A 24,448-nucleotide genomic window follows, 5' to 3' on the forward strand; every position below is an offset into this window, starting at 1 on the left:
TGCACATGCTCAGTGGAGTCGTGTCGTCCTGCACATGCTCAGTGGAGGAGAGTCGTCCTGCACATGCTCAGTGGAGTCGAGTCGTCCTGCACATGCTCAGTGGAGTCGAGTCGTCCTGCACATACTCAGTGGAGGAGAGTCGTCCTGCACATGCTCAGTGGAGTCGAGTCGTCCTGCACATGCTCAGTGGAGGAGAGTCGTCCTGCACATGCTCAGTGGAGGAGAGTCGTCCTGCACATGCTCAGTGGAGGAGAGTCGTCCTGCACATGCTCAGTGGAGTCGAGTCGTCCTGCACATGCTCAGTGGAGGAGAGTCGTCCTGCACATGCTCAGTGGAGGAGAGTCGTCCTGCACATGCTCAGTGGAGGAGAGTCGTCCTGCACATGCTCAGTGGAGTCGAGTCGTCCTGCACATGCTCAGTGGAGGAGAGTCGTCCTGCACATGCTCAGTGGAGGAGAGTCGTCCTGCACATGCTCAGTGGAGTCGAGTCGTCCTGCACATGCTCAGTGGAGTCGAGTCGTCCTGCACATGCTCAGTGGAGGAGAGTCGTCCTGCACATGCTCAGTGGAGGAGAGTCGTCCTGCACATGCTCAGTGGAGTCGAGTCGTCCTGCACATGCTCAGTGGAGTCGAGTCGTCCTGCACATGCTCAGTGGAGGAGAGTCGTCCTGCACATGCTCAGTGGAGTCGAGTCGTCCTGCACATGCTCAGTGGAGTCGAGTCGTCCTGCACATGCTCAGTGGAGTCGAGTCGTCCTGCACATGCTCAGTGGAGTCGAGTCGTCCTGCACATGCTCAGTGGAGGAGAGTCGTCCTGCACATGCTCAGTGGAGGAGAGTCGTCCTGCACATGCTCAGTGGAGTCGAGTCGTCCTGCACATGCTCAGTGGAGTCGAGTCGTCCTGCACATGCTCAGTGGAGGAGAGTCGTCCTGCACATGCTCAGTGGAGTCGAGTCGTCCTGCACATGCTCAGTGGAGGAGAGTCGTCCTGCACATGCTCAGTGGAGGAGAGTCGTCCTGCACATGCTCAGTGGAGGAGAGTCGTCCTGCACATGCTCAGTGGAGGAGAGTCGTCCTGCACATGCTCAGTGGAGTCGAGTCGTCCTGCACATGCTCAGTGGAGGAGAGTCGTCCTGCACATGCTCAGTGGAGTCGAGTCGTCCTGCACATGCTCAGTGGAGGAGAGTCGTCGCACATGCTCAGTGGAGGAGAGTCGTCCTGCACATGCTCAGTGGAGGAGAGTCGTCCTGCACATGCTCAGTGGAGGAGAGTCGTCCTGCACATGCTCAGTGGAGTCGAGTCGTCCTGCACATGCTCAGTGGAGTCGAGTCGTCCTGCACATGCTCAGTGGAGGAGAGTCGTCCTGCACATGCTCAGTGGAGTCGAGTCGTCCTGCACATGCTCAGTGGAGTCGAGTCGTCCTGCACATGCTCAGTGGAGGAGAGTCGTCCTGCACATGCTCAGTGGAGTCGAGTCGTCCTGCACATGCTCAGTGGAGGAGAGTCGTCCTGCACATGCTCAGTGGAGGAGAGTCGTCCTGCACATGCTCAGTGGAGTCGAGTCGTCCTGCACATGCTCAGTGGAGTCGAGTCGTCCTGCACATGCTCAGTGGAGGAGAGTCGTCCTGCACATGCTCAGTGGAGGAGAGTCGTCCTGCACATGCTCAGTGGAGGAGAGTCGTCCTGCACATGCTCAGTGGAGGAGAGTCGTCCTGCACATGCTCAGTGGAGGAGAGTCGTCCTGCACATGCTCAGTGGAGGAGAGTCGTCCTGCACATGCTCAGTGGAGGAGAGTCGTCCTGCACATGCTCAGTGGAGGAGAGTCGTCCTGCACATGCTCAGTGGAGGAGAGTCGTCCTGCACATGCTCAGTGGAGGAGAGTCGTCCTGCACATGCTCAGTGGAGTCGAGTCGTCCTGCACATGCTCAGTGGAGGAGAGTCGTCCTGCACATGCTCAGTGGAGGAGAGTCGTCCTGCACATGCTCAGTGGAGGAGAGTCGTCCTGCACATGCTCAGTGGAGGAGAGTCGTCCTGCACATGCTCAGTGGAGGAGAGTCGTCCTGCACATGCTCAGTGGAGGAGAGTCGTCCTGCACATGCTCAGTGGAGGAGAGTCGTCCTGCACATGCTCAGTGGAGGAGAGTCGTCCTGCACATGCTCAGTGGAGGAGAGTCGTCCTGCACATGCTCAGTGGAGGAGAGTCGTCCTGCACATGCTCAGTGGAGGAGAGTCGTCCTGCACATGCTCAGTGGAGGAGAGTCGTCCTGCACATGCTCAGTGGAGGAGAGTCGTCCTGCACATGCTCAGTGGAGTCGAGTCGTCCTGCACATGCTCAGTGGAGTCGTGTCGTCCTGCACATGCTCAGTGGAGGAGAGTCGTCCTGCACATGCTCAGTGGAGTCGAGTCGTCCTGCACATGCTCAGTGGAGTCGAGTCGTCCTGCACATGCTCAGTGGAGTCGAGTCGTCCTGCACATGCTCAGTGGAGTCGAGTCGTCCTGCACATGCTCAGTGGAGGAGAGTCGTCCTGCACATGCTCAGTGGAGGAGAGTCGTCCTGCACATGCTCAGTGGAGGAGAGTCGTCCTGCACATGCTCAGTGGAGGAGAGTCGTCCTGCACATGCTCAGTGGAGTCGAGTCGTCCTGCACATGCTCAGTGGAGGAGAGTCGTCCTGCACATGCTCAGTGGAGGAGAGTCGTCCTGCACATGCTCAGTGGAGTCGAGTCGTCCTGCACATGCTCAGTGGAGTCGAGTCGTCCTGCACATGCTCAGTGGAGGAGAGTCGTCCTGCACATGCTCAGTGGAGGAGAGTCGTCCTGCACATGCTCAGTGGAGTCGAGTTGTCCTGCACATGCTCAGTGGAGTCGAGTCGTCCTGCACATGCTCAGTGGAGTCGAGTCGTCCTGCACATGCTCAGTGGAGTCGAGTCGTCCTGCACATGCTCAGTGGAGGAGAGTCGTCCTGCACATGCTCAGTGGAGGAGAGTCGTCTTGCACATGCTCAGTGGAGTCGAGTCGTCCTGCACATGCTCAGTGGAGTCGAGTCGTCCTGCACATGCTCAGTGGAGGAGAGTCGTCCTGCACATGCTCAGTGGAGTCGAGTCGTCCTGCACATGCTCAGTGGAGGAGAGTCGTCCTGCACATGCTCAGTGGAGGAGAGTCGTCCTGCACATGCTCAGTGGAGGAGAGTCGTCCTGCACATGCTCAGTGGAGTCGAGTCGTCCTGCACATGCTCAGTGGAGTCGAGTCGTCCTGCACATGCTCAGTGGAGGAGAGTCGTCCTGCACATGCTCAGTGGAGTCGAGTCGTCTTGCACATGCTCAGTGGAGGAGAGTCGTCCTGCACATGCTCAGTGGAGGAGAGTCGTCCTGCACATGCTCAGTGGAGTCGAGTCGTCTTGCACATGCTCAGTGGAGTCGAGTCGTCCTGCACATGCTCAGTGGAGGAGAGTCGTCCTGCACATGCTCAGTGGAGGAGAGTCGTCCTGCACATGCTCAGTGGAGGAGAGTCGTCCTGCACATGCTCAGTGGAGTCGAGTCGTCCTGCACATGCTCAGTGGAGTCGAGTCGTCCTGCACATGCTCAGTGGAGTCGAGTCGTCCTGCACATGCTCAGTGGAGTCGTGTCGTCCTGCACATGCTCAGTGGAGGAGAGTCGTCCTGCACATGCTCAGTGGAGTCGAGTCGTCCTGCACATGCTCAGTGGAGTCGAGTCGTCCTGCACATACTCAGTGGAGGAGAGTCGTCCTGCACATGCTCAGTGGAGGAGAGTCGTCCTGCACATGCTCAGTGGAGTCGAGTCGTCCTGCACATGCTCAGTGGAGGAGAGTCGTCCTGCACATGCTCAGTGGAGGAGAGTCGTCCTGCACATGCTCAGTGGAGGAGAGTCGTCCTGCACATGCTCAGTGGAGTCGAGTCGTCCTGCACATGCTCAGTGGAGGAGAGTCGTCCTGCACATGCTCAGTGGAGGAGAGTCGTCCTGCACATGCTCAGTGGAGTCGAGTCGTCCTGCACATGCTCAGTGGAGTCGAGTCGTCCTGCACATGCTCAGTGGAGGAGAGTCGTCCTGCACATGCTCAGTGGAGGAGAGTCGTCCTGCACATGCTCAGTGGAGTCGAGTCGTCCTGCACATGCTCAGTGGAGTCGAGTCGTCCTGCACATGCTCAGTGGAGGAGAGTCGTCCTGCACATGCTCAGTGGAGTCGAGTTGTCCTGCACATGCTCAGTGGAGTCGAGTCGTCCTGCACATGCTCAGTGGAGTCGAGTCGTCCTGCACATGCTCAGTGGAGTCGAGTCGTCCTGCACATGCTCAGTGGAGGAGAGTCGTCCTGCACATGCTCAGTGGAGGAGAGTCGTCTTGCACATGCTCAGTGGAGTCGAGTCGTCCTGCACATGCTCAGTGGAGTCGAGTCGTCCTGCACATGCTCAGTGGAGGAGAGTCGTCCTGCACATGCTCAGTGGAGTCGAGTCGTCCTGCACATGCTCAGTGGAGGAGAGTCGTCCTGCACATGCTCAGTGGAGGAGAGTCGTCCTGCACGTGCTCAGTGGAGGAGAGTCGTCCTGCACATGCTCAGTGGAGGAGAGTCGTCCTGCACATGCTCAGTGGAGTCGAGTCGTCCTGCACATGCTCAGTGGAGGAGAGTCGTCCTGCACATGCTCAGTGGAGTCGAGTCGTCCTGCACATGCTCAGTGGAGGAGAGTCGTCCTGCACATGCTCAGTGGAGGAGAGTCGTCCTGCACATGCTCAGTGGAGGAGAGTCGTCCTGCACATGCTCAGTGGAGGAGAGTCGTCCTGCACATGCTCAGTGGAGTCGAGTCGTCCTGCACATGCTCAGTGGAGTCGAGTCGTCCTGCACATGCTCAGTGGAGGAGAGTCGTCCTGCACATGCTCAGTGGAGTCGAGTCGTCCTGCACATGCTCAGTGGAGTCGAGTCGTCCTGCACATGCTCAGTGGAGGAGAGTCGTCCTGCACATGCTCAGTGGAGTCGAGTCGTCTTGCACATGCTCAGTGGAGGAGAGTCGTCCTGCACATGCTCAGTGGAGGAGAGTCGTCCTGCACATGCTCAGTGGAGTCGAGTCGTCTTGCACATGCTCAGTGGAGTCGAGTCGTCCTGCACATGCTCAGTGGAGGAGAGTCGTCCTGCACATGCTCAGTGGAGGAGAGTCGTCCTGCACATGCTCAGTGGAGGAGAGTCGTCCTGCACATGCTCAGTGGAGGAGAGTCGTCCTGCACATGCTCAGTGGAGGAGAGTCGTCCTGCACATGCTCAGTGGAGGAGAGTCGTCCTGCACATGCTCAGTGGAGGAGAGTCGTCCTGCACATGCTCAGTGGAGGAGAGTCGTCCTGCACATGCTCAGTGGAGGAGAGTCGTCCTGCACATGCTCAGTGGAGGAGAGTCGTCCTGCACATGCTCAGTGGAGTCGAGTCGTCCTGCACATGCTCAGTGGAGGAGAGTCGTCCTGCACATGCTCAGTGGAGGAGAGTCGTCCTGCACATGCTCAGTGGAGGAGAGTCGTCCTGCACATGCTCAGTGGAGGAGAGTCGTCCTGCACATGCTCAGTGGAGGAGAGTCGTCCTGCACATGCTCAGTGGAGGAGAGTCGTCCTGCACATGCTCAGTGGAGGAGAGTCGTCCTGCACATGCTCAGTGGAGGAGAGTCGTCCTGCACATGCTCAGTGGAGGAGAGTCGTCCTGCACATGCTCAGTGGAGGAGTTGTGCTGCGCTGCTTTTCTTGTGGTGTAAATGGAGTTTAATGTTTGCTTTGGTTTATTAACTTGACAAAGTCAGCGGCTTTAGGCGCCAGCCGAGGCAACCCGCCGGGGGCCCGCGTGTGCAGGTCCCGCCGGGGGCCCGCGTGTGCAGGTCCCGCCGGGGGCCCGCGTGTGCAGGTCCCGCCGGGGGCCCGCGTGTGCAGGTCCCGTCTTGAAAAGGTGAATAATCTGGTGCCTTAGCAACTGGCTCAGTGCAGAGGAGTAACAAAACACCCAGTTTTAGGAATCTACAAACTTTTCTGGTTCTTGTCGATGCAGTGACAATAAGCTTTAGTTTGTGTTTTTAACATTGTTTAAGTTCAAATGCACACAATATATTCATTTGTATTGAACTGGTTCAGTGTTTGTTTCACTCATGTTGTGTCTTTAGTGTTGAGTTCTAAGAAAGTACAAACTGAACTGAAGTGTTTTCTGCTTCTGCTGCTGCTAAAATGTGTTTTGAGTCTAATGTTTCATGACATTATAATGTTTCTGACGTTCCCTCTGAAGTCTGTTCATCTTTAATGATTGTGGCTCAGGATTTTGTGGCAAGTGAATACTTCATATTTGCTACTGAATAAAAAATGCTGATGCACTTTACACTTCTTTTGAATTCATTTTGAATTTTGCAGTAAAAATGCAATTAATCGTGATTAATCAGGGAAACAATGCGATTAATCGCGATTAAAAATTGTAATCGTTGCCCAGCCCTAGTTATTATATTATGACAAACGTAAAGAGTATTATAATAGGCAAAGTTATTTGTCACAATATACCAATGAATTAGATTTTATATCAAATAGTCCAATGATATTTATTTTAAATAAATTTAAATGTTTTTGTTGTTGTTGAAGAAGTGGTGTTACTTTTAATGTGCATTTACCACCCCCTACTGGACTTGTGCGTCTTCAAAGTATGTGTTTTAAGCTATACTGTAAACAAATATATCTATATATATATAGATATAGATGTATAAACCTTATGATCCTCAGAGCGTAAAGATGCAGAGAAGAGGCTTCAGAAGGAACGAGTTGCCGTAATACACTGCATTTTTCAGTAACACAGTAAAAAAAGTATTACTATATTAAAATGGGCAATAACACGAGTTACAACTGCATTTTATTATGGTCCGTGTCATTAGCATGAACCAGAGCTGTCTGAGCGCTGCACCACTTTACATGGGCGTGTCCCGCTCAGATCATCCGTGTCTCGTGTCCGTCCACACCCGTCTCTCTCGTCCCAATAGTGTCTCCAGAGCACTCAAACTAAACTGGAAGACTGACTGATCCTATCTCAAAACATGTTTCTATTACTAAGCCATTTTAGATCAATGTTGCACTTTATATTGAACAAAATGTATGATGATGATTGACTTTATAGGGTTTATAGGTTATATTTCGATACTAAGTACCCGAAAAAGCATAATAATGTCTCTTTTCAAATATATACCAAAGAATAGTTTCATGTGGCACATAAATGTAGTCTCTCCTGGCCTTGCCCTTTGACCCCCGCTGTGCCCCTGATGCCCTCTTCCTTCCTCTTCCTTCACAGGTATTTTGCAGAACACGACAAGGTCACGGCTCTTCAGATGCTCAACGACTCGCTGCAGCCCAAACACAAGTAGGTGTCGCTGGGTGAACCGTGACCGCCGCCGTCATGTCACTCTTCTGTCCTCGGCGAGCACTAGAGGGCGCTAACATGTGATTGTGCTGCCTGTGTGCGCTGTAGTGTGGTCTCATGGGCGTCTCTGCTGTCTGTCTCCTCTTCACCTCCATTGCTGCTGTGCTGTGCATGCTTCTCTGTGTGTGCTGTAGGAGCCCGGGCCCCAGGCACAGGTACTGCACTCATCATTCACACGCATTCACTTCACCAGAGCTTTGTTGCATGTTATATATTTGGAAAGTTATACAGCGGTGATTGAACCATAGAATTGTCATGATTTTCTGCACCTTAATGTGTGTCACACATTTCATACTTAAGGCGAGACACCACAGGTCTTCATCTGCTCTGTTTGCTCTCGCAACATAAAAACTGTCTCATTCTGTTTCTAATCTAAGCCTGATTTATTCAAGTTTTCATTGAAGTTTCCTTTTTGCAGATTACGTTTACTTGATTACTATTGTAAATAAGAAATACAATTTGTTTTTGTATTTAGTATGTTTTGGTCATTTTGGTCTTTACATTTGTGTAAGTAAACTTCAGTAGAAATCTCTAAATGTAAGATTCTTTCCTATTCTCGCCTTCTAATCTATTATATTATTATGTTGTTTAAGAAAGGTATTTGTGAGATTTATATTATATTATATATAATTATATTTAAATCCCATTTGCTACTTTAGGCCTGATGAGATGCTCAGTTTAGTTTGACTTTTCTCACATTTACAAATGGCTCATTTACCAAGTCCTCACTGAGGGACTGTGTTTCTATCCAACTGGGAACTGCACACTTTGATTGCCTTTTAGGCCGCAATAGTAGTACTAGTAGTACTAGTAGTACTACTAGTACTATAGTACTACTAGTACTAGTAGTACTAGTAGTACTAGTAGTACTAGTAGTAGTGGTAGTGGTGGTGGTAGTAGTAGTAGGAAAGGTGTGTTGAACACTGTCCAGTGTGGTCAGCAGGGTCAGCAGGGTCAGCAGGGTCAGCAGGGTCAGCAGGGTCAGCAGGGTCAGCAGGGTCAGCAGGGTCAGCAGGGTCAGCAGGGTCAGGAGTTTTGTGTTTTACTCTTGTTTTAGCTGCGTCAAACTTGGAATGACTAAATGTCTCTTGTGAATTGCTAAGACAGGGCGTGGTCAGTACTTGGATGTGAGACTGCTGGAACACCAGGTGCCACAGGGGGCGCTAGAGGAAATGTGGTTGTGTCCCTGGGCAAGACACCAAGTAAAGCACTTTGAGTGCCTGGAATGTGGAAAGGTGTTATTTAAATGCATTGTAATAATGATTATTATCATAATCGAGGCCTGGAACGTAGTAGTCGGAAGTCAACCCAGTGTGGCCCCCAGTGTGGCCCCCAGTGTCCCGTGCCCATGGAAACTAGACCATAGAGACACTTCAGTCATGTTAGTCGTCAGCTTGACTATATTTTCACTGTTTAAATAGCTATAAAATGTTATCTGTCAGTTGAGATAAAAACACATGAATATGACTCTAAAGTCAGTGGCTTTGACGTTTGTCTGCACTGATCGGTTTGCTCAGGTTTATTAGCATTATGTTGTATTTTCACCAATGTTGAGCTCATATTTAGCTTCAAATAAACATGTTTAAAGAGCCGTTGTAACGGACCAATGTTCCTGCTGAAGCATCTGGGCATGCGCTGATTTCATTTTTTCGCAAATTTGGCACCGACTCAACTCACTATTGACATGTGCACTTCCAGTGGACACTGTCTGGTTCTGAAGTGTGTTTGTTACAGTGAGATGGACTCGGCTGAGTGGGACCAGAAGGCCATCGGGTGAGTGACCCTCACACACCCGTGCACACAGGTCAAGAGCAAATGTCAATTCAACAAATACATTCTTTAATGTATTAACATTTATTTATTTTTTTTATTGGAAAGTTTTGTTTTTTTTTTAATTAAAATGTTGAAATGTAATTTGAATCCATTTGAACATTTTAGTGGCACGTCTGTCATCTGCTTGTCTATGTGGAGATGTGACCTTGTGACCTTGTATGTCCTGCCATATTGTAACACTCCCAATGGGAAATTACCAATCAAAAATATTGGGTTATGACAATTTAACTAGCCTTGAATTAGAATTAGAATAAAGTTTATTGCCATCAATTTTATCAATGAACAGGATTCACGGACATAGGAACACAAACATAACACTGAACAATAAATACAAAAACAATGGACAATGAATAACTACCAGGTTTTAAAAATAGGTAAGTAGAGTTAAAAATAGACATGATATGTACATAAAATAAAATATGTAGTGCAATCAAAGTGAATAGTGCAGTGAGGACAAAGTGTTTAAGAAGTGTTCATGAGTCCAACAGCAGAGGGAAAGAAACTGTTCCTATGACGGGAGGTTCTGGTCCCGATGGACCGTAGCCTCCTGCCTGAGGGGAGTGGCCTCCTGCCTGAGGGGAGTGGCCTCCTGCCTGAGGGGAGTGGCCTCCTGCCTGAGGGGAGTGGCCTCCTGCCTGAGGGGAGTGGCCTCCTGCCTGAGGGGAGTGGCCTCCTGCCTGAGGGGAGTGGTTCAAATAGTTCATATCCAGGATGAAAAGGGTCGGCTGTGATCCGACCTGTTCGTCCCAGAGTCCTGGAAACCTACAGGTCCTGCAGTGATGGAAGTCTGCAGACTATCACCTTCCAGGCAGAGCGCACAATGCGCTGTAGTCTCTGTTTGTCCCTGGCTGTGGCTCCAAAGTACCACACGGTGATGGAGGAGGTGATGGAGGAGGTGATGGCCGTGTAGAACTGCACCATCATCAGCACTGGCAGCTTGGCTTTCTTCAGCTGCAGCAGGAAGTACATCCTCTGCCAGGCCTTCTTGATGAGGAGCTGATGGTGGCTCCTCCCACTTGAGGTCCTGGTGATGGTGGCTCCTCCCACTTGAGGTCCCGGGTGATGGTGGGCTCCCACTTGTGGTCCCGGGTGATGGTGGCTGTCACTTGAGGTCCCGGGTGATCCACGATCATCTCCACTGTGATATGCATTTAAAACTTTAAATTAAAGATAGACACAGCTTTTAACAACAACACATTATATTTCAACCCTTTAAATAACAAAATATATCCCCCAAAAAAGGTTTGTGTAGAGCCCCCTAACCCCAACCCTAAGTCTCTCAGTCTCTGCCCTTGGCGCAGGTGCTTCTAGCGTCAATAAACTATCCCAGAGTTCAGCAATAGTCCACAAAGTCAAGAATAAATACTCTCCGATTGGTACTCCAAAAAAAAACAGTTCTTAAATCCCGCAACCATGTCAAAAATCCGAATGCCGTGTCTGGGCCGTCACCCCCGGCCTCGCCGCTCAGGGTCCGGTCCGTCCAACACACTAGGCACTTGATCACCGCTCCACAATCCGGGTTGTATTCCACAAGCGTTTGGCCTGGTCACAGAGGTCAGATCTGTGGAGAGGCGACTGAACTCAAAAATAAGAATGGATGTATTTAAGGTATTTTTTTAGCAGTAAAATAAATACAATAACATCTCCATGGACACAAACAGGTGGCAAAGTTACAGGGTGATTGACATGACATTTTCAAAGGGTAAATGCTTTGTGCTGTGGCAGGTATTCGTTTGCCATCGTGGGCATAAACATCACAGACTTGGCCTTCTCGCTGCTGCTGAGTGGAGCTCTGAAGACTCACCTGTACAACGTGGCTCCAGAGATGCCGCGCCTGCAGCACTTCCAGCAGACCTTCTGTGAGTGCAGCTGTCACTCATCTTTGTCAAAGTATCATAACCATTATCACTTTACAGTCGTCCAATGCGGTGGTGAAAAGTCACAAAGAACAAGAGTACTGTGCCTCCACCCCTCCTCCACCACGCCCCAGAGCCACGCCTCCTCCTCATGATGGAAAATGTGCTGTGTTCACCACATCTGCCACATCATTCTACCTCAAAGCATATCACATGGTTCAAAAAAACAGTCCCTCAAGCTTTCAAAAGATAGATCAAACGTACTTGTCCAGTAGAGATTTTGTGACCAACGCGTCTGTTTCTAGAGCCCTTCAGTGCACGAATCTCTTCTCCTCTTTTCAACAACCTCCAATACTGACTTTCTCTGTGGCTGACTGGGTGTGGATACTTGTCTGCAAACGTTGTGCTGAGAGGAAGCTACAGTTTGAAGAAACCAGCGCTGCAAACAGCACGTTTATGTAAATGCAGTTGTGTTCTGATGCTAGGAACATTGCGAGTTTGATTAACGAGCCAGGCAGCCAATAGGAAACAAGATAGCCTCCTTTTCTTTTGTGTTTGGCATTAGCCTGTTGCACATCTATGAGGCTATTTTTAACATTGGCAACTAAAAACTAATTGAAATCCTCCATACAACCTTTGAGTAAGATTCTGAAGTGATTTTTGATGAAAGGATGTTTTCAGTAAACACTGAGCTTGTAGACGTTTGTGGAGCGGCGTTTTTACAGTGTTTATATGTCTTCCTTTCCATTTATCGGGCTCGGGCCAAGAATTCAAACTCTGGTCTGAAAATGGGGTCACGGGAGTGAACTTTTGACACACAGACTCTGTGGTTGCTCTTGGGGGGTTTGGAGGGCATTTGTATGGCGCTGGTAGCACAAGATGCATCATGGGAAGGCAAGACTAGTGACCTGGCTCTGGACTTAAGAACGGGCTATAACCACTGTGTTTTTGTAGGCCTCAGGATCGCTCACAGATTGTACGCAGCAGCCGCTTGTACGTGTCATTGTGGCCGAGGTGCTTCATGCTTCACTTCATCACTGTAACGACCTGTTTATTCCCCTTAAAGGGGCGGGGCCTGATTTTGACTGTTTTGAAAGGTGAAAACCGAATGAGTTCATTTGAAACCCTTTGAAGCAGTCCACGTATCGCTCACTTATGTAGGACATTCCCAGCATCCTACATATTCACTATCATGAGTTTATATGCACTTTTCATGACTCCTGGTCCTGGTAACAAACATGATCATAATGGGCACTTCCCCTGCTTCTCGGAGAATGAAACACTTTATATTTAAATGTAGAATAAGTGCTGTGGTCTCATTTTCACCCGATTCTTTTACAAGAACTGTGCTGGAGCAAACCCGATTTGACTTTATTACTGCCAAAAATTTGGACATGAACTAGTTCTGGTTTTCACATGACAAACTATAAAAATCAGGTACATCCTCTTTTAATGAGAGCTGACCCGCTCCTGACCCGCTCCTGACCCGCTGACCTGCTCCTGACCCGCTCCTGACCCGCTCCTGACCCGCTGACCTGCTCCTGACCCGCTCCTGACCTGCTGACCCGCTCCTGACTCACTCCTGACCCGCTGACCCGCTCCTGACCCGCTCCTGACCCGCACCTGACCCGCTGACCTGCTCCTGACCCGCTCCTGACCCGCTTCTGACCTGCTCCTGACCTGCTGACCCGCTCCTGACCTGCTGACCCGCTCCTGACTCACTCCTGACCCGCTGACCCGCTCCTGACCCGCTCCTGACCCGCTCCTGACCCGCTCCTGCTCCTGACCCGCTCCTGACCCTGACCCGCTCTTGACCCGCTCCTGACCCGCTCCTGACCCGCTCCTGACCTGCTGACCCGCTCCTGACTCACTCCTGACCCGCTGACCCGCTCCTGACCCGCTCCTGACCTGCTGACCCGCTCCTGACTCACTCCTGACCCGCTGACCCGCTCCTGACCCGCTCCTGCTACTGACCCGTTCCTGACCCGCTCCTGACCCGCTCCTGACCCGCTCCTGCTCCTGACCCGCTCCTGACCCTGACCCGCTCTTGACCCGCTCCTGACCCGCTCCTGACCTGCTCCTGACCTGCTGACCCGCTCCTGACCCGCTCCTACTACTGACCCGTTCCTGACCCGCTCCTGACCCGCTCCTGACCCGCTCCTGCTCCTGACCCGCTCCTGACCCTGACCCGCTCTTGACCCGCTCCTGACCTGCTCCTGACCTGCTGACCCGCTCCTGACCCGCTCCTGACCTGCTGACCCGCTCCTGACTCACTCCTGACCCGCTGACCCGCTCCTGACCCGCTCCTGCTACTGACCCGTTCCTGACCCGCTCCTGACCCGCTCCTGACCCGCTCCTGCTCCTGACCCGCTCCTGACCCTGACCCGCTCTTGACCCGCTCCTGACCTGCTCCTGACCTGCTGACCCGCTCCTGACCCGCTCCTGACCTGCTGACCCGCTCCTGACTCACTCCTGACCCGCTGACCCGCTCCTGACCCGCTCCTGCTACTGACCCGTTCCTGACCCGCTCCTGACCCGCTCCTGCTCCTGACCCGCTCCTGACCCGCTCCTGCTACTGACCCGTTCCTGACCCTGACCCGCTCCTGACCCGCTCCTGACCCTGACCCGCTCCTGACCCGCTCCTGACCCGCTCCTGACCCGCTCCTGCTCCTGACCTGCTCCTGACCCGTTCCTGACCCGCTCCTGCTCCTGACCTGCTCCTGACCCTGACCCGCTCCTGACCCACTCCTGACCCGCTGACCCACTGCTGACCCGCTCCTGACCCGCTCCTGACCCGCACGCACAGGAGCGTCAGTTTCATACTGAATAAACTTCTAAATCCTGGTTGTGATGTTTGGAGCTCGACCTGGAATATGAAGGATCTCTATGTTTCTGCCGGAGGTTTTGAGGAAGTGTGATTGTAAAAGTGCAGGAGACAGACTTTCACAGCTGCAGTTGCACTTCTGGAACCAGCTTCCTTATTGAACATATAGTGTCTGCGTAATTACTATGTTCTACTGTTTTTTATTGTTATATTTTACATATCAAAACTTCTGCGCGTTTCAACTCCTTAACACTTTAACCGATTTCAACAAGTGATACCTCATCACGATCGCTTTCACTGGCTCATTATTGCTATTACTTTTGACATTTGAACAACTTGTACTTTTTGCAGTATTTACAAAAGTATCAGTACTTTTTCCCATTGAAATGATTGGGGCATTGAACACAATTCAGTTTTTCAACAAATATTCATCCTTCCACACTTCAAAACACCTTCAACACATTCACAATGCAACAAATTAGTACTTACACACATGTAGTACTCTTACACAAATGTAGTACTTTTACACACATGCAGTACTTTTACACACATGTAGTACTCTTACACAAATGTAGTACTTTTACACACATGCAGTACTTTTACACACATGTAGTACTCTTACACAAATGTAGTACTTTTACACACATGCAGTACTTTTACACACATGCAGTACTCTTACACGCATGTAGTACTTTTACACACATGCAGTACTCTTACACGCATGTAGTACTTTTACACAAATGCAGTACTTTTACACAACTAAACTACTTTACACAACTTCACACTTCAACAAATGAAGCCTGCGTAAGTTCACCTGGAAGACCTAACTTGATCTGCGTCGACCACCAAGGCAGGACACCTCTCTCCAGCTCCATCAACGCACTCAAGCGGGCGTGGCCTGTCCGTCTGAGAGAGTCAGATCCTCCTTCACCGTGGACTCTTCCAGGTTTCCACTTTTTTCCCCAAGGAGGTTTTGTAGTTTTTCCTGGCCAAGAAGGAGGGTGTAAGGACAGGGGACGCCTGCGTCATCGCTCCTCGCACCGGCTCCCCATCCGCAATCAACGCTCCCAAGTCACTTCTTCCCGCTCCCAATCAGCGCTCAGGCGCTCAGGCGGTCGCATTTAAGCTCTCATGTAGATGGCTCGGCCGCTTCAGACCGTACTGCGACCGCAAATACCTCGGCAGATTTCGAATCAGATGACCCTCCAGGCTCCCCGCTCTCGTAACGGGGGCCCCGGGTCCTTCCGTGGTCCTCAGCTTGGAAGAGCGCACGTCGCTGCGAAGGCGATGCCCGGGCTCGCGGGGGTTCAACTGGGTCTTGCCCGGTCCCCTCGTAGCTGAGCAGGCTCGCTCCGACCCGCTTCTCATCCACCAGCCGCACACCCCGCGGCCAAGAACCAGGAAATCATCATTTCCTTCTGCTACACGCCGCAGCCGCCACTCCTCCTCCGCATCTAAGTGTCGGGACGTCCTTCTCCGCGCGGCTCCTCCCGCTTGCCGCAGCCGTTTGCTTCACCGGATCGCGCCGGCTCCGGTTCCTGCCGCGGCTCTGCGTCAGGCCCTCTACTATGCGTCACCGCTCTCAATCCTTGTCTTCAGGAGGCTGGCCCCAGGTTTCGCTGCCAGCCACGCGGGGCCCCAAGCTGGACGCCCGGTGACGCCCCCAGTCGAATTTAAGTATTCTTAAATGTTTTATTTGCGTATCTTGCATAAATCACAATCGTAGTGATATTTTCGGGTCTCAACCAAGTCGTTTTCCCAATAGACGAACGGAGTCGTAGAGTCATGTAGAGGTTAAACAGTGTTTTCACGTATGCGGTGCAAGTTCTCCTTCCTCCCCTCACGAGCACGGAACGCACACCTGACGGAGCACCGGAGCGCACACGCGACGGAGCGCAAAACGCGACGGAGCGCACAGGCCACGGAGCGCACAGGCCACGGAGCGCACACGAGCACGGAGCGTGCACGAGCACGGAGCGTGCACGGAGCGCACACCTGACGGAGCGCACACCTGACGGAGCGCACACCAGCACGGAGCGCACACCAGCACAGAGCGCACACCTGACGGAGCGCAAAACGCGACGGAGCGCACAGGCCACGGAGCGCACACGAGCACGGAGCGCACACGAGCACGGAGCGTGCACGGAGCGCACACCTGACGGAGCACACACACGAGCATACGGGTTCTCGCGTCAGCGCCGCCACGTCACATGGCTTTAGCGCCCCCGCGGAGCGATACCGCAAAACGATCAGTGCAAGCACCGCACAAAGTCCATGCCCTTCAATTCAAACTCCCCGGCCAAGCTGGCGACACCCCCGGAGCGCTCGATGCCCTACGCACTGGCGCGTGTGCGCAACAGGAGTGGCAGCACTGGTCCAGTCCGTCCTGCAGCCCCACCGACAGCTGCTTTACCCAGGGCCCCTTGTTAGGCTAATCGCGTAATTCACGCTATCCTTTATGTGCATCTGCACCATAGAGCCGTCATTAGCCTCGCTATAGTTTAAGTGCCAACCGCCGCCCTCCCGGGCCACCTTACCTCAGAGTTCATTCCATATCGCTCGACCTGGCTAGCGCCGTCCTCTCCCCTTTTCAATTTGTCCGATTCGTCTCGCTTGACGAAGACGTCTGTCTCACCTCGCGTTCCGGTCCTGCCTCCTCTCAATTGGAACGGTAGCTGTTTTTTTTGGGGGGTTTTCCCATGTCAATTCATTCAGTCTCCCGACTCCCTGCGCTTCCACACGCCTCCGCCTCCTCTGGTTTTGGGGGGGTTATTGTAAGTCTATTATATCTAAGACTCAAAGTCTCTAAAGGTAAAGGCCCCGCAATGTCACCGCAGGCCAGTTTAGTCCGCACCCTGGTTTCAGAACAGTCCTAGGGCAACACCGTTTCTACGCAATCTGCCCCCGTCCTACTCCGGGCTCTTGTTCCGAACTGCTTCCAATCTCTGCAACCCACGTCCCCTGCACCTCGGTGCAGTCTCGTCTCACAAATACTGGTGGTGTTCTAGATTTCCTTATTAATGTCCCCCCGCCCTTCAGGCAACGCTAGCTCCGTCCTCTCCCGGCCTGTCCTAATTTTGTCCGCCACCCATGTTTCACGGTCAACCTCTGCGTGCTCGCTTCCGCTCTGCCGTCTGCCGGCGCCTCCGCGCTCTGCCGTCTGCCGGCACTTCCAGCTTACGCCGTCTGCCGGCACCTCCACGCTCCGCCGTCTGCCAGCACCTCCACGCTCCGCCGTCTGCCTGGCACCTCCACGCTCTGCCGTCTGCCGGCGCCTCCACGCCCTGCCGGCACCTTCCCATCGACGCCGTTTGCCGGCACCTGCCCAGCAATGCCGTTTACTGGCACCTCCCCTCGACGCCGTTTGCCGGCACCTCCCCTCAACGCCGTTTGCCGGCACCTCCAGTTCTACGCTCTGCCGTCTGCCGGCACCTCCAGTTCTACGTTCTGCCGTCTGCCGGCACCTCCAGTTCCATGCTCTGCCGTCTGCCGGCACCTCCCTTCGACGCTGTTTGCCTGCACCTCCCCTAGACGCCGTTTGCCGGCACCTCCCCTCGTCGCCGTTTGCCGGCACCTTCCCTCAACGCCGTTTGCTGGCACCTCCAGTTCTACGCTCTGCCGTCTGCCGGCACCTCCAGTTCTACGCTCTGCTGTCTGCCGGCACCTCCAGTTCTACGCTCTGCCGTCTGCCGGCACCTCCAGTTCCATACTCTGCCGTCTGCCTGCACCTCCCTTCGACGCTGTTTGCCTGCACCTCCCCTCGACGCCGTTTGCCGGCACCTCCCCTCGTCGCCGTTTGCCGGCACCTTCCCTCAACGCCGTTTGCTGGCACCTCCAGTTCTACGCTCTGCCGTCTGCCGGCACCTCCAGTTCTACGCTCTGCTGTCTGCCGGCACCTCCAGTTCCACTCTCTGCCGTCTGCCGGCACTTCCTGTTCTACGTTCCGCCGTCTGCCGGCCCCTCCCCTCGACGCTGTTTGCCGGCACCTCCAGTTCCACTTTCTGCCATCTGCCGGCACCTCCAGTTCTTCGCTCTGCCGTCTGCCGGCACCTCCAGTTCCACGCTCTGCCGTCTGCCGGCACCCGCAATAACCATGGCGCCTCAGACCCCGGGTTTTTTGGGGACACATCTAATTCAATTAGATTATGGAGTGCCCATGATCACTATGTCTTCCGCCGGGGTCTGAGCGCCAAATAACCTTCGTAATAAAGCTTTCTAATCAATATTTTCTGTGTCCTCTGTCTGAGTCTCTCCAGGGTGAAATTGGTACTACACACATGTAGTACTCTTCAACAGCATCGCTCTATGATAAACAGGAAGTCAGCCATGTTGAATCAAAGTGGCACCGCCACGTTTGAGGTTTTTTTTTTCAAAGTCGTACTTGTCCTAAGTTTTTCGTCCGATCGAGCTCAAAACAACACCTTTTGCATCTAAAGACATTGAAATTTAATAAATATTCAAAAGAATGTTGATATTCTTTACGGTCTCTGCGTGACACGCCCTCAAAAAAGGCTCAATTTCCTGTTTTTTCAAGGACAAGGAGCTCATATTTCACTCACTAATGTTTTTTTATGGTCTGAGTGTAAATAAATACCATGTAACAAATTTATTCTATAGCGCCCCCTACCCATTGTGTGAAAAACTCAACATTTATTTGTTGATTTGTTTGAAACTCATGGATTATATTCTCCTCAAGACGCCATGAAAAAAGTGCATTGCAGATATTGTGTATTTTCACAATTGGCCAGCAGAGGCGCAATGAATGCCTTCACTTCCTCTTCCGCTTTTATTTTGATGGGACATTTCCTCTCGTGCCGCAGTCTTAGCATTAGCATTAGAATTATTATTCTTTAGGCTTTATTCTTTAGACTTTATTCTTTCTGCCACAACGCAGGTATTTTTGACCCCTGAACATCAATGAAAAGTCGGGGGTCACTGAGGCTCTCTCGCTTTCTCCCTGCTCAGGTCTGCGTTCAGCTTAATCTTGCAATTTGTCAGGACAAACTACTATTTGAATCGCAAACTACGCAATCATCAACGGTGAATTACTGAACTTTGTTTGGGACGCCGCAAAACGCAGCAGAAAACATGCACGGGTGGGAAGGCGAGAGCCATCAGCGTCGCTAGCGCAGCTTTCATGTAATTTGTTGTCAATTAAATCTGATTTTTTTTATCTTAAGTAGTATCACCAGTACTACTTACACACATGTAGTACTCTTACACACATGTTGTACTTTTACGCAAGAACGCAGACACTCGCAATGGCTTCAGCCATTGCATATTATCTAGTTATCTGCGTTCCTTGGACTCTGTGGATCTCAAGTGTAAATGAACATAAAAATTATAACACGATCTCCACAGTCCTGACCATTGTGGTCCCCTGTCCCCCTTGTGTGGTCCCCTGTCCCCCTTGTGTGGCTCTGCAGGTTACCTCATGCAGGAGTTCCATGGCTTCTGGGTGGAGGAGGACCCCAGCGACATCATGGAGTTCAACCGTGTGCGCTCTAAGTTCCAGAGGAAGATTGTGAAGCAGCTGCAGCGCCCCGACGCCGCCCTGTGCCCGCACTTTTCTGCCTCCGACCTGCACCTGGTCACCCTGTGAGCCCTGTGAGCCCTGTGTGCCCACGCCCCACACACACCTGACCCACACTGACCCACCGCCGGTCAGGTGGCTCCGTCAGCTCGCCCCACGTCACTGCCACAGCCCCGTCTGCACACATCCCCCACTGCCCACTGCACACGGGTCACCAGCGTCCAGCGTGTCATGTGTCTGTCGCCTTTCATTCTGATTGTAGCAGGGGTCATGAGGTCATGCTTCTCCTGCGGGGTTTGAGGTGAGGCACTGCAGGTCAACTAAACATCTTTCATTTAAAAAGATTCAATTTAGGCATTTGTTTATTTTATGGTCGCAGATAAGAGCCAATCAGGGCCCTTCTTTGGCCCTTGTGTGGCACATGTGAAGCTTCCTAAAAGTGAATAGCGTACAAATCTTTTCTTGGTGCTGGGGCCAGGACAAAAAGATGCTGCATCTCAGTGGTTGGTTAAATAAAGTCAATAAATAAACACATAAATATGTTCATTCGCTCTGTCTCGGCTCCAGGTAAAGCAATAGCATCTCCATGGAGACTCTTCCCCAGTAAAGTTACATAGTGCACCTTTAAGTACAGTTGGAAAATGATGTTCTAAAACAAAGCTGAAAAGTGTTGACCTTTCTCAAAGTGCCTCACCATCTTTCCGGGAGAAATATGGTTCCTGTTTGGATTTTGGATTTCTTTTTTGAATCAGCTTTATTTGAATGTATTTCGTTCCATTCAAAGTGTAAAAGTGAAAACCGCTTCTGCTTTAAGCCTCAGTTCTTACTTTAATCTTTTCTTAACCAAAAGTATTACACAGCCTTCAGCATCCTTTGCATTATGATCATCAGCAGTTAGAGAGTTGTATATTTAGATTGTATATTAAGAATGAAAATGAGAATAATTAACAAAACTAAGCTCCATTCATGTATCATGTATCCTCCTGTGCAACCTTTTCATTTCAGAGTAATAGGTTGTGTTTTAAAATAAATCTCATATTTTTAATCAGGGTTAAAAAAGTTCTTATCTGGACACTGGTTCTTATCTGGACATTGGTTCTTATCTAGACACTGGTTCTTATCAATGGGAACATTTACCAGTTGTTAACAACTACATTTTGAGGCCCTGGCCAGACAACAATACAGACCAGTCATATGCTAATCAGGTCATTAGTGAATCAGTGATTAGGGACCTGTTGGGCTGTTTGGGTAACAAAGAAGAAACTCAGAGGAAACTAACGGATTAACAAGGCAGAGTATTGTTCTGTCCTCGCTCAGGGCAGAGTATTGTTCTGTCCTCGCTCAGGGCAGAGTATTGTTCTGTCCTCGCTCAGGGCAGAGTCTTGTTCTGTCCTCGCGGAGGGCAGAGTATTGTTCTGTCCTCGCTCAGGGCAGAGTCTTGTTCTGTCCTCGCTCAGGGCAGAGTATTGTTCTCTTCTAAAGAGTATTATATAAAAGGCCTTGTTATTTGTCACAATATACCAATTCAGCAGGAGCAGCATCAGGACTCATTTACTGGAAAAATGAACCCATCCAAAAGATTTTTCATGATTTTAAGTTTGACCTTAAGTTTGAGAACCAATGTTCTAAAGCGTTTGAGTATTGTCTTTGCCACGATCTCACAATATCACGATCATGATCACAATGAAACTAGCTCTAGCGGTGGCGTTGCTGGTTCAGTGTCTTTTGGACGCCGCCTCGTTGCGATCGCTCCTATTGGATGAATTTAAGGTGCTTTTTGAATCAACACATTTTTACAAGCAACATTTATAGACATTTATTTTGACCAGTTTACCCATGAATGCATCTTAGTCTTAAAAATTAATTACATATTTTCAGCATTTTTCAACAAAGTCTTGAATGTAGAGTCATGTGATCTCTACATGTGCAATTTACAAAAACCTCAGCATTAGAATAAAAAGTGTTAATGTTAATGATTGTGCTGTAATGTGTTTTAATACAATCACCCAATATATATAGATATGTAATATATATAATGATGGTACACACACATTTAACTGCTGCTTTTAAAGATTGTTTTAAGTTGTTTACATAATGTTGGTTTTGAATGTTTCACAATGTCATCTTTTTCAGCCAAAGCAATAATTGACATGACCTGAGTTCTTTGGTTTAGTCACTGTTATAGTTCAGCACTGGAGAGCTCTCCAAGGCCAGTTAAAGGAGGCAGATTATGCTTTTTGGAATTTTGAACCATTTTTGAAGGTTTTGTTTCTTACAATATAATAATAACTTTTTGTATGAAGTACATTTGAAAAACATGGCTACAAAACACACACAAAATCCTCCAATCCCATATACCTAAAAGTAATATAAAATAAGAAATACACAAGAACAGATTCAAATTTGGTGCTGAAAATCAAAGACCGGATAATTTGTGCTTTATATTTATATTGTGCTTTTATGTCATGTTATTTCATATTTAATATAACACTGCAATTATTGTAAAATGCTATTATGATATTAACATGACATTATTGGCTGGATCATTACATTTATGTCCACAAGTATTAGATTACTGCTCGCTCTGCTAGTGTGAGCCACGCCTCCAATTTGTCTTTTCAAAATGCATCACTCCTGACTTCAGCCAGCAGAGGGCGCCAGACAGCAAATGAACTGTTTAAACAGGAAAAGAAAAATGGGCTCTATTTTATAATAATTTCACCTTAACTCAACCTAATAAAGCATGACCAAATGTTGAATCCATATTGAACAAATATCTTCAAGAATGATTCAGGCTTTGTAAATACTTTGATTGATACGAGGTCATAATTAAGTAGTTACTAAACCTAAATCATTATTATGAAACAATTGTGAATTAAGTCTTTGTTCATGCTTTATTAAGTGTAGTTATCAGTGCTTCTGAAAAGTATAAAGCAGTCTGATATTACAAAGTAAAACAATTCACTCTATATATATTTTAATAGCCTTAATAAAGCAAAACTAATTCATAATGACCAAATAGTTTATTAAGATTGATTCAGGCTGAATAACTCCCATAACTCTAACACCAATAATGTAAGAAGTTACCAAGCCTGACATATTTGTTTATGAGTCTTTATAAGTCTTTATGTTTTATCAAGACAAATTAAGGAGTAATTTAAAATTGGTGCAGGAAAAAAAAGAATATGCAATAAATATTTAAAAAACGCATAATAGATTTACATTTGATTGTCTTTTGACTATTACCATAGTCTAATGTCACAATATTCATCATTCCTGTTCAGAGACCCTCGATATAAGCCACACGTGCAGTTGGATAGTGGCATTTTTCAAACAAATTTTTACATAATCACAATTTTACACAAAAAAAAACAAAGAAATAAGACAGCCAAAACTGACCCTTATGTATGTTACTGCCTGTATAAAAATGTACTCTGGTTTGTTCGCTTTATCTCGCTGCTTTGTGTAGGCGACAATCTTGTTTACGCTATTGTGAGTTATTATAAGATGTTAGTCATTTATTAGTTAGTTTTATTTATCTCTGAATGATCAACAATGATCAAAAAAGAAAAGGGCAAGTACCCTTTTCTTTTTTAACATTCATATTTATTATATTATTGCATTTTATTGTTTGATATGTATATTCTTTGTGCATTGTCAGTGCCCCTTTCCCTAACTTTACTTTTCACCCGACCGTGGAGTGAGTGACAGTTACATAGCTAAAAATGTACTCACTTACAAGTACAAGTACAACAAGTACAAGTACCGCCAAATCTGCAAAAGTAAAGTAAGTCTTTAATGGCTGATAAGGTTTTCGTACAATACGATATAAAATGTTTCTGTTCTATTTCAAGCCATTTCTTATGAATGAAGCTTGTGGAATGTTCTCTTGAGTAAAACATCGTCCAACTAAAGGTATGAAAGGATTTCCTGTGCGAAAGCAGCGCTGACATGGATCAATGATTATATCTATGTATTTACTTTGTATTATGTTTTTTTGGTAATCATTTCAAATCTTCCTTCATGATGAGGTGGTCAATTCGGTTTACATGTGACATTTATATGATTATTTATGTTCATTTTCAATATTGATTGTATTCTTAAGATTGGATCAGCCTGATCACGTTGAACAGCTTCAGTGACATCGCCGCATTTCACTGCTGTATGTATGTCACGTCAATATAAGTTATAAATAATAAGTTAGACTTGGATGCTGATGCTTTCTGTCAGTATTAGACACTTTTTGCTCCTCTGATCATGTTTTGTGGAAATATTTGTGTCACTTGAGTTTGTCTTCTGAAAGTGTTGGAAAGTGTTGGTTTGGTCAGTTGTTTTTCATGTTTACCCAGAACCAGAGCAAATGACTTTTACATTACTATTACAAAATGGTAGAAAAAGTAGTTTTTAAAATCAAGATGTTTGGACTTCCATCATAAAGTCCAAGTCACTGTCTGTGGATGCCTTAAATGGGCTCTCAAAAGGGAAACATAACTGGGGAGAAATGGTGTTTCTGTCCCTCACGTAACTAGTCGGTCAGAAAAACTACAAAGGATTTATAGACGGCATGACATTCCTGTGCAGTTTAAACCCAAGGACGGGAAGATGCTGACTCAAATACAGAGCGATGTAGTGTGTTCAGTAGTGTTCAGGCTGTGATGAGCGTGACATAGAGACCAAAGAGCCGCTGCAGCTGCCGTGCAGAAAGACGATCCCTTTTTGAACAGAAATGGAGGATTATTGTGAGGTGCTTGACCGTGGTGAGGGAGCTTCAGTCAGATTACTATCGGACGCCAGGATAAAGTAGAGTTTCTCAAACCGGCTCCTCAGATTGAAACATACTCTAGGATGGAAGTTGCTACGCCTTGATTTGTAAAACACTAACCAGATGACGACCTTTGAAACCTTTTCTACAATGGATCACTCCCAGATGAATAAGGGATTACATTTTTCAAAATATTTCAATCCTATAAATGTATTTTTA

General features: G+C 49.1%; 1 protein-coding gene across 2 annotated transcripts in view; it reads left to right on the forward strand.

Annotated features, from left to right (window-relative positions):
• The window catches only part of elmod1 (ELMO/CED-12 domain containing 1), a 43,220-nt gene extending 23,474 nt beyond the window's left edge, over positions 1-19,746 (forward strand). The window contains exons 7-10 of one of the 2 annotated variants that reach the window (XM_072447033.1): positions 7,293-7,361; positions 9,156-9,194; positions 10,980-11,113; positions 19,361-19,746. In XM_072447033.1, coding sequence (XP_072303134.1) covers positions 7,293-7,361; positions 9,156-9,194; positions 10,980-11,113; positions 19,361-19,536 — 418 coding nt within the window. In that variant the 3' untranslated portion in view covers positions 19,537-19,746. The remainder of the gene's footprint in view (positions 1-7,292; positions 7,362-9,155; positions 9,195-10,979; positions 11,114-19,360) is intronic. The other variant, XM_072447034.1, reaches the window with a different exon arrangement.
• Positions 19,747-24,448: the final 4,702 nt, after the last annotated feature.

This window comes from Eucyclogobius newberryi, unplaced genomic scaffold, assembly GCF_026437365.1.
Source record: "Eucyclogobius newberryi isolate DKJ021-1_F unplaced genomic scaffold, fEucNew1.0.hap1 SCAF_15, whole genome shotgun sequence".
NCBI classification, from domain to species: domain Eukaryota; kingdom Metazoa; phylum Chordata; class Actinopteri; order Gobiiformes; family Gobiidae; genus Eucyclogobius; species Eucyclogobius newberryi.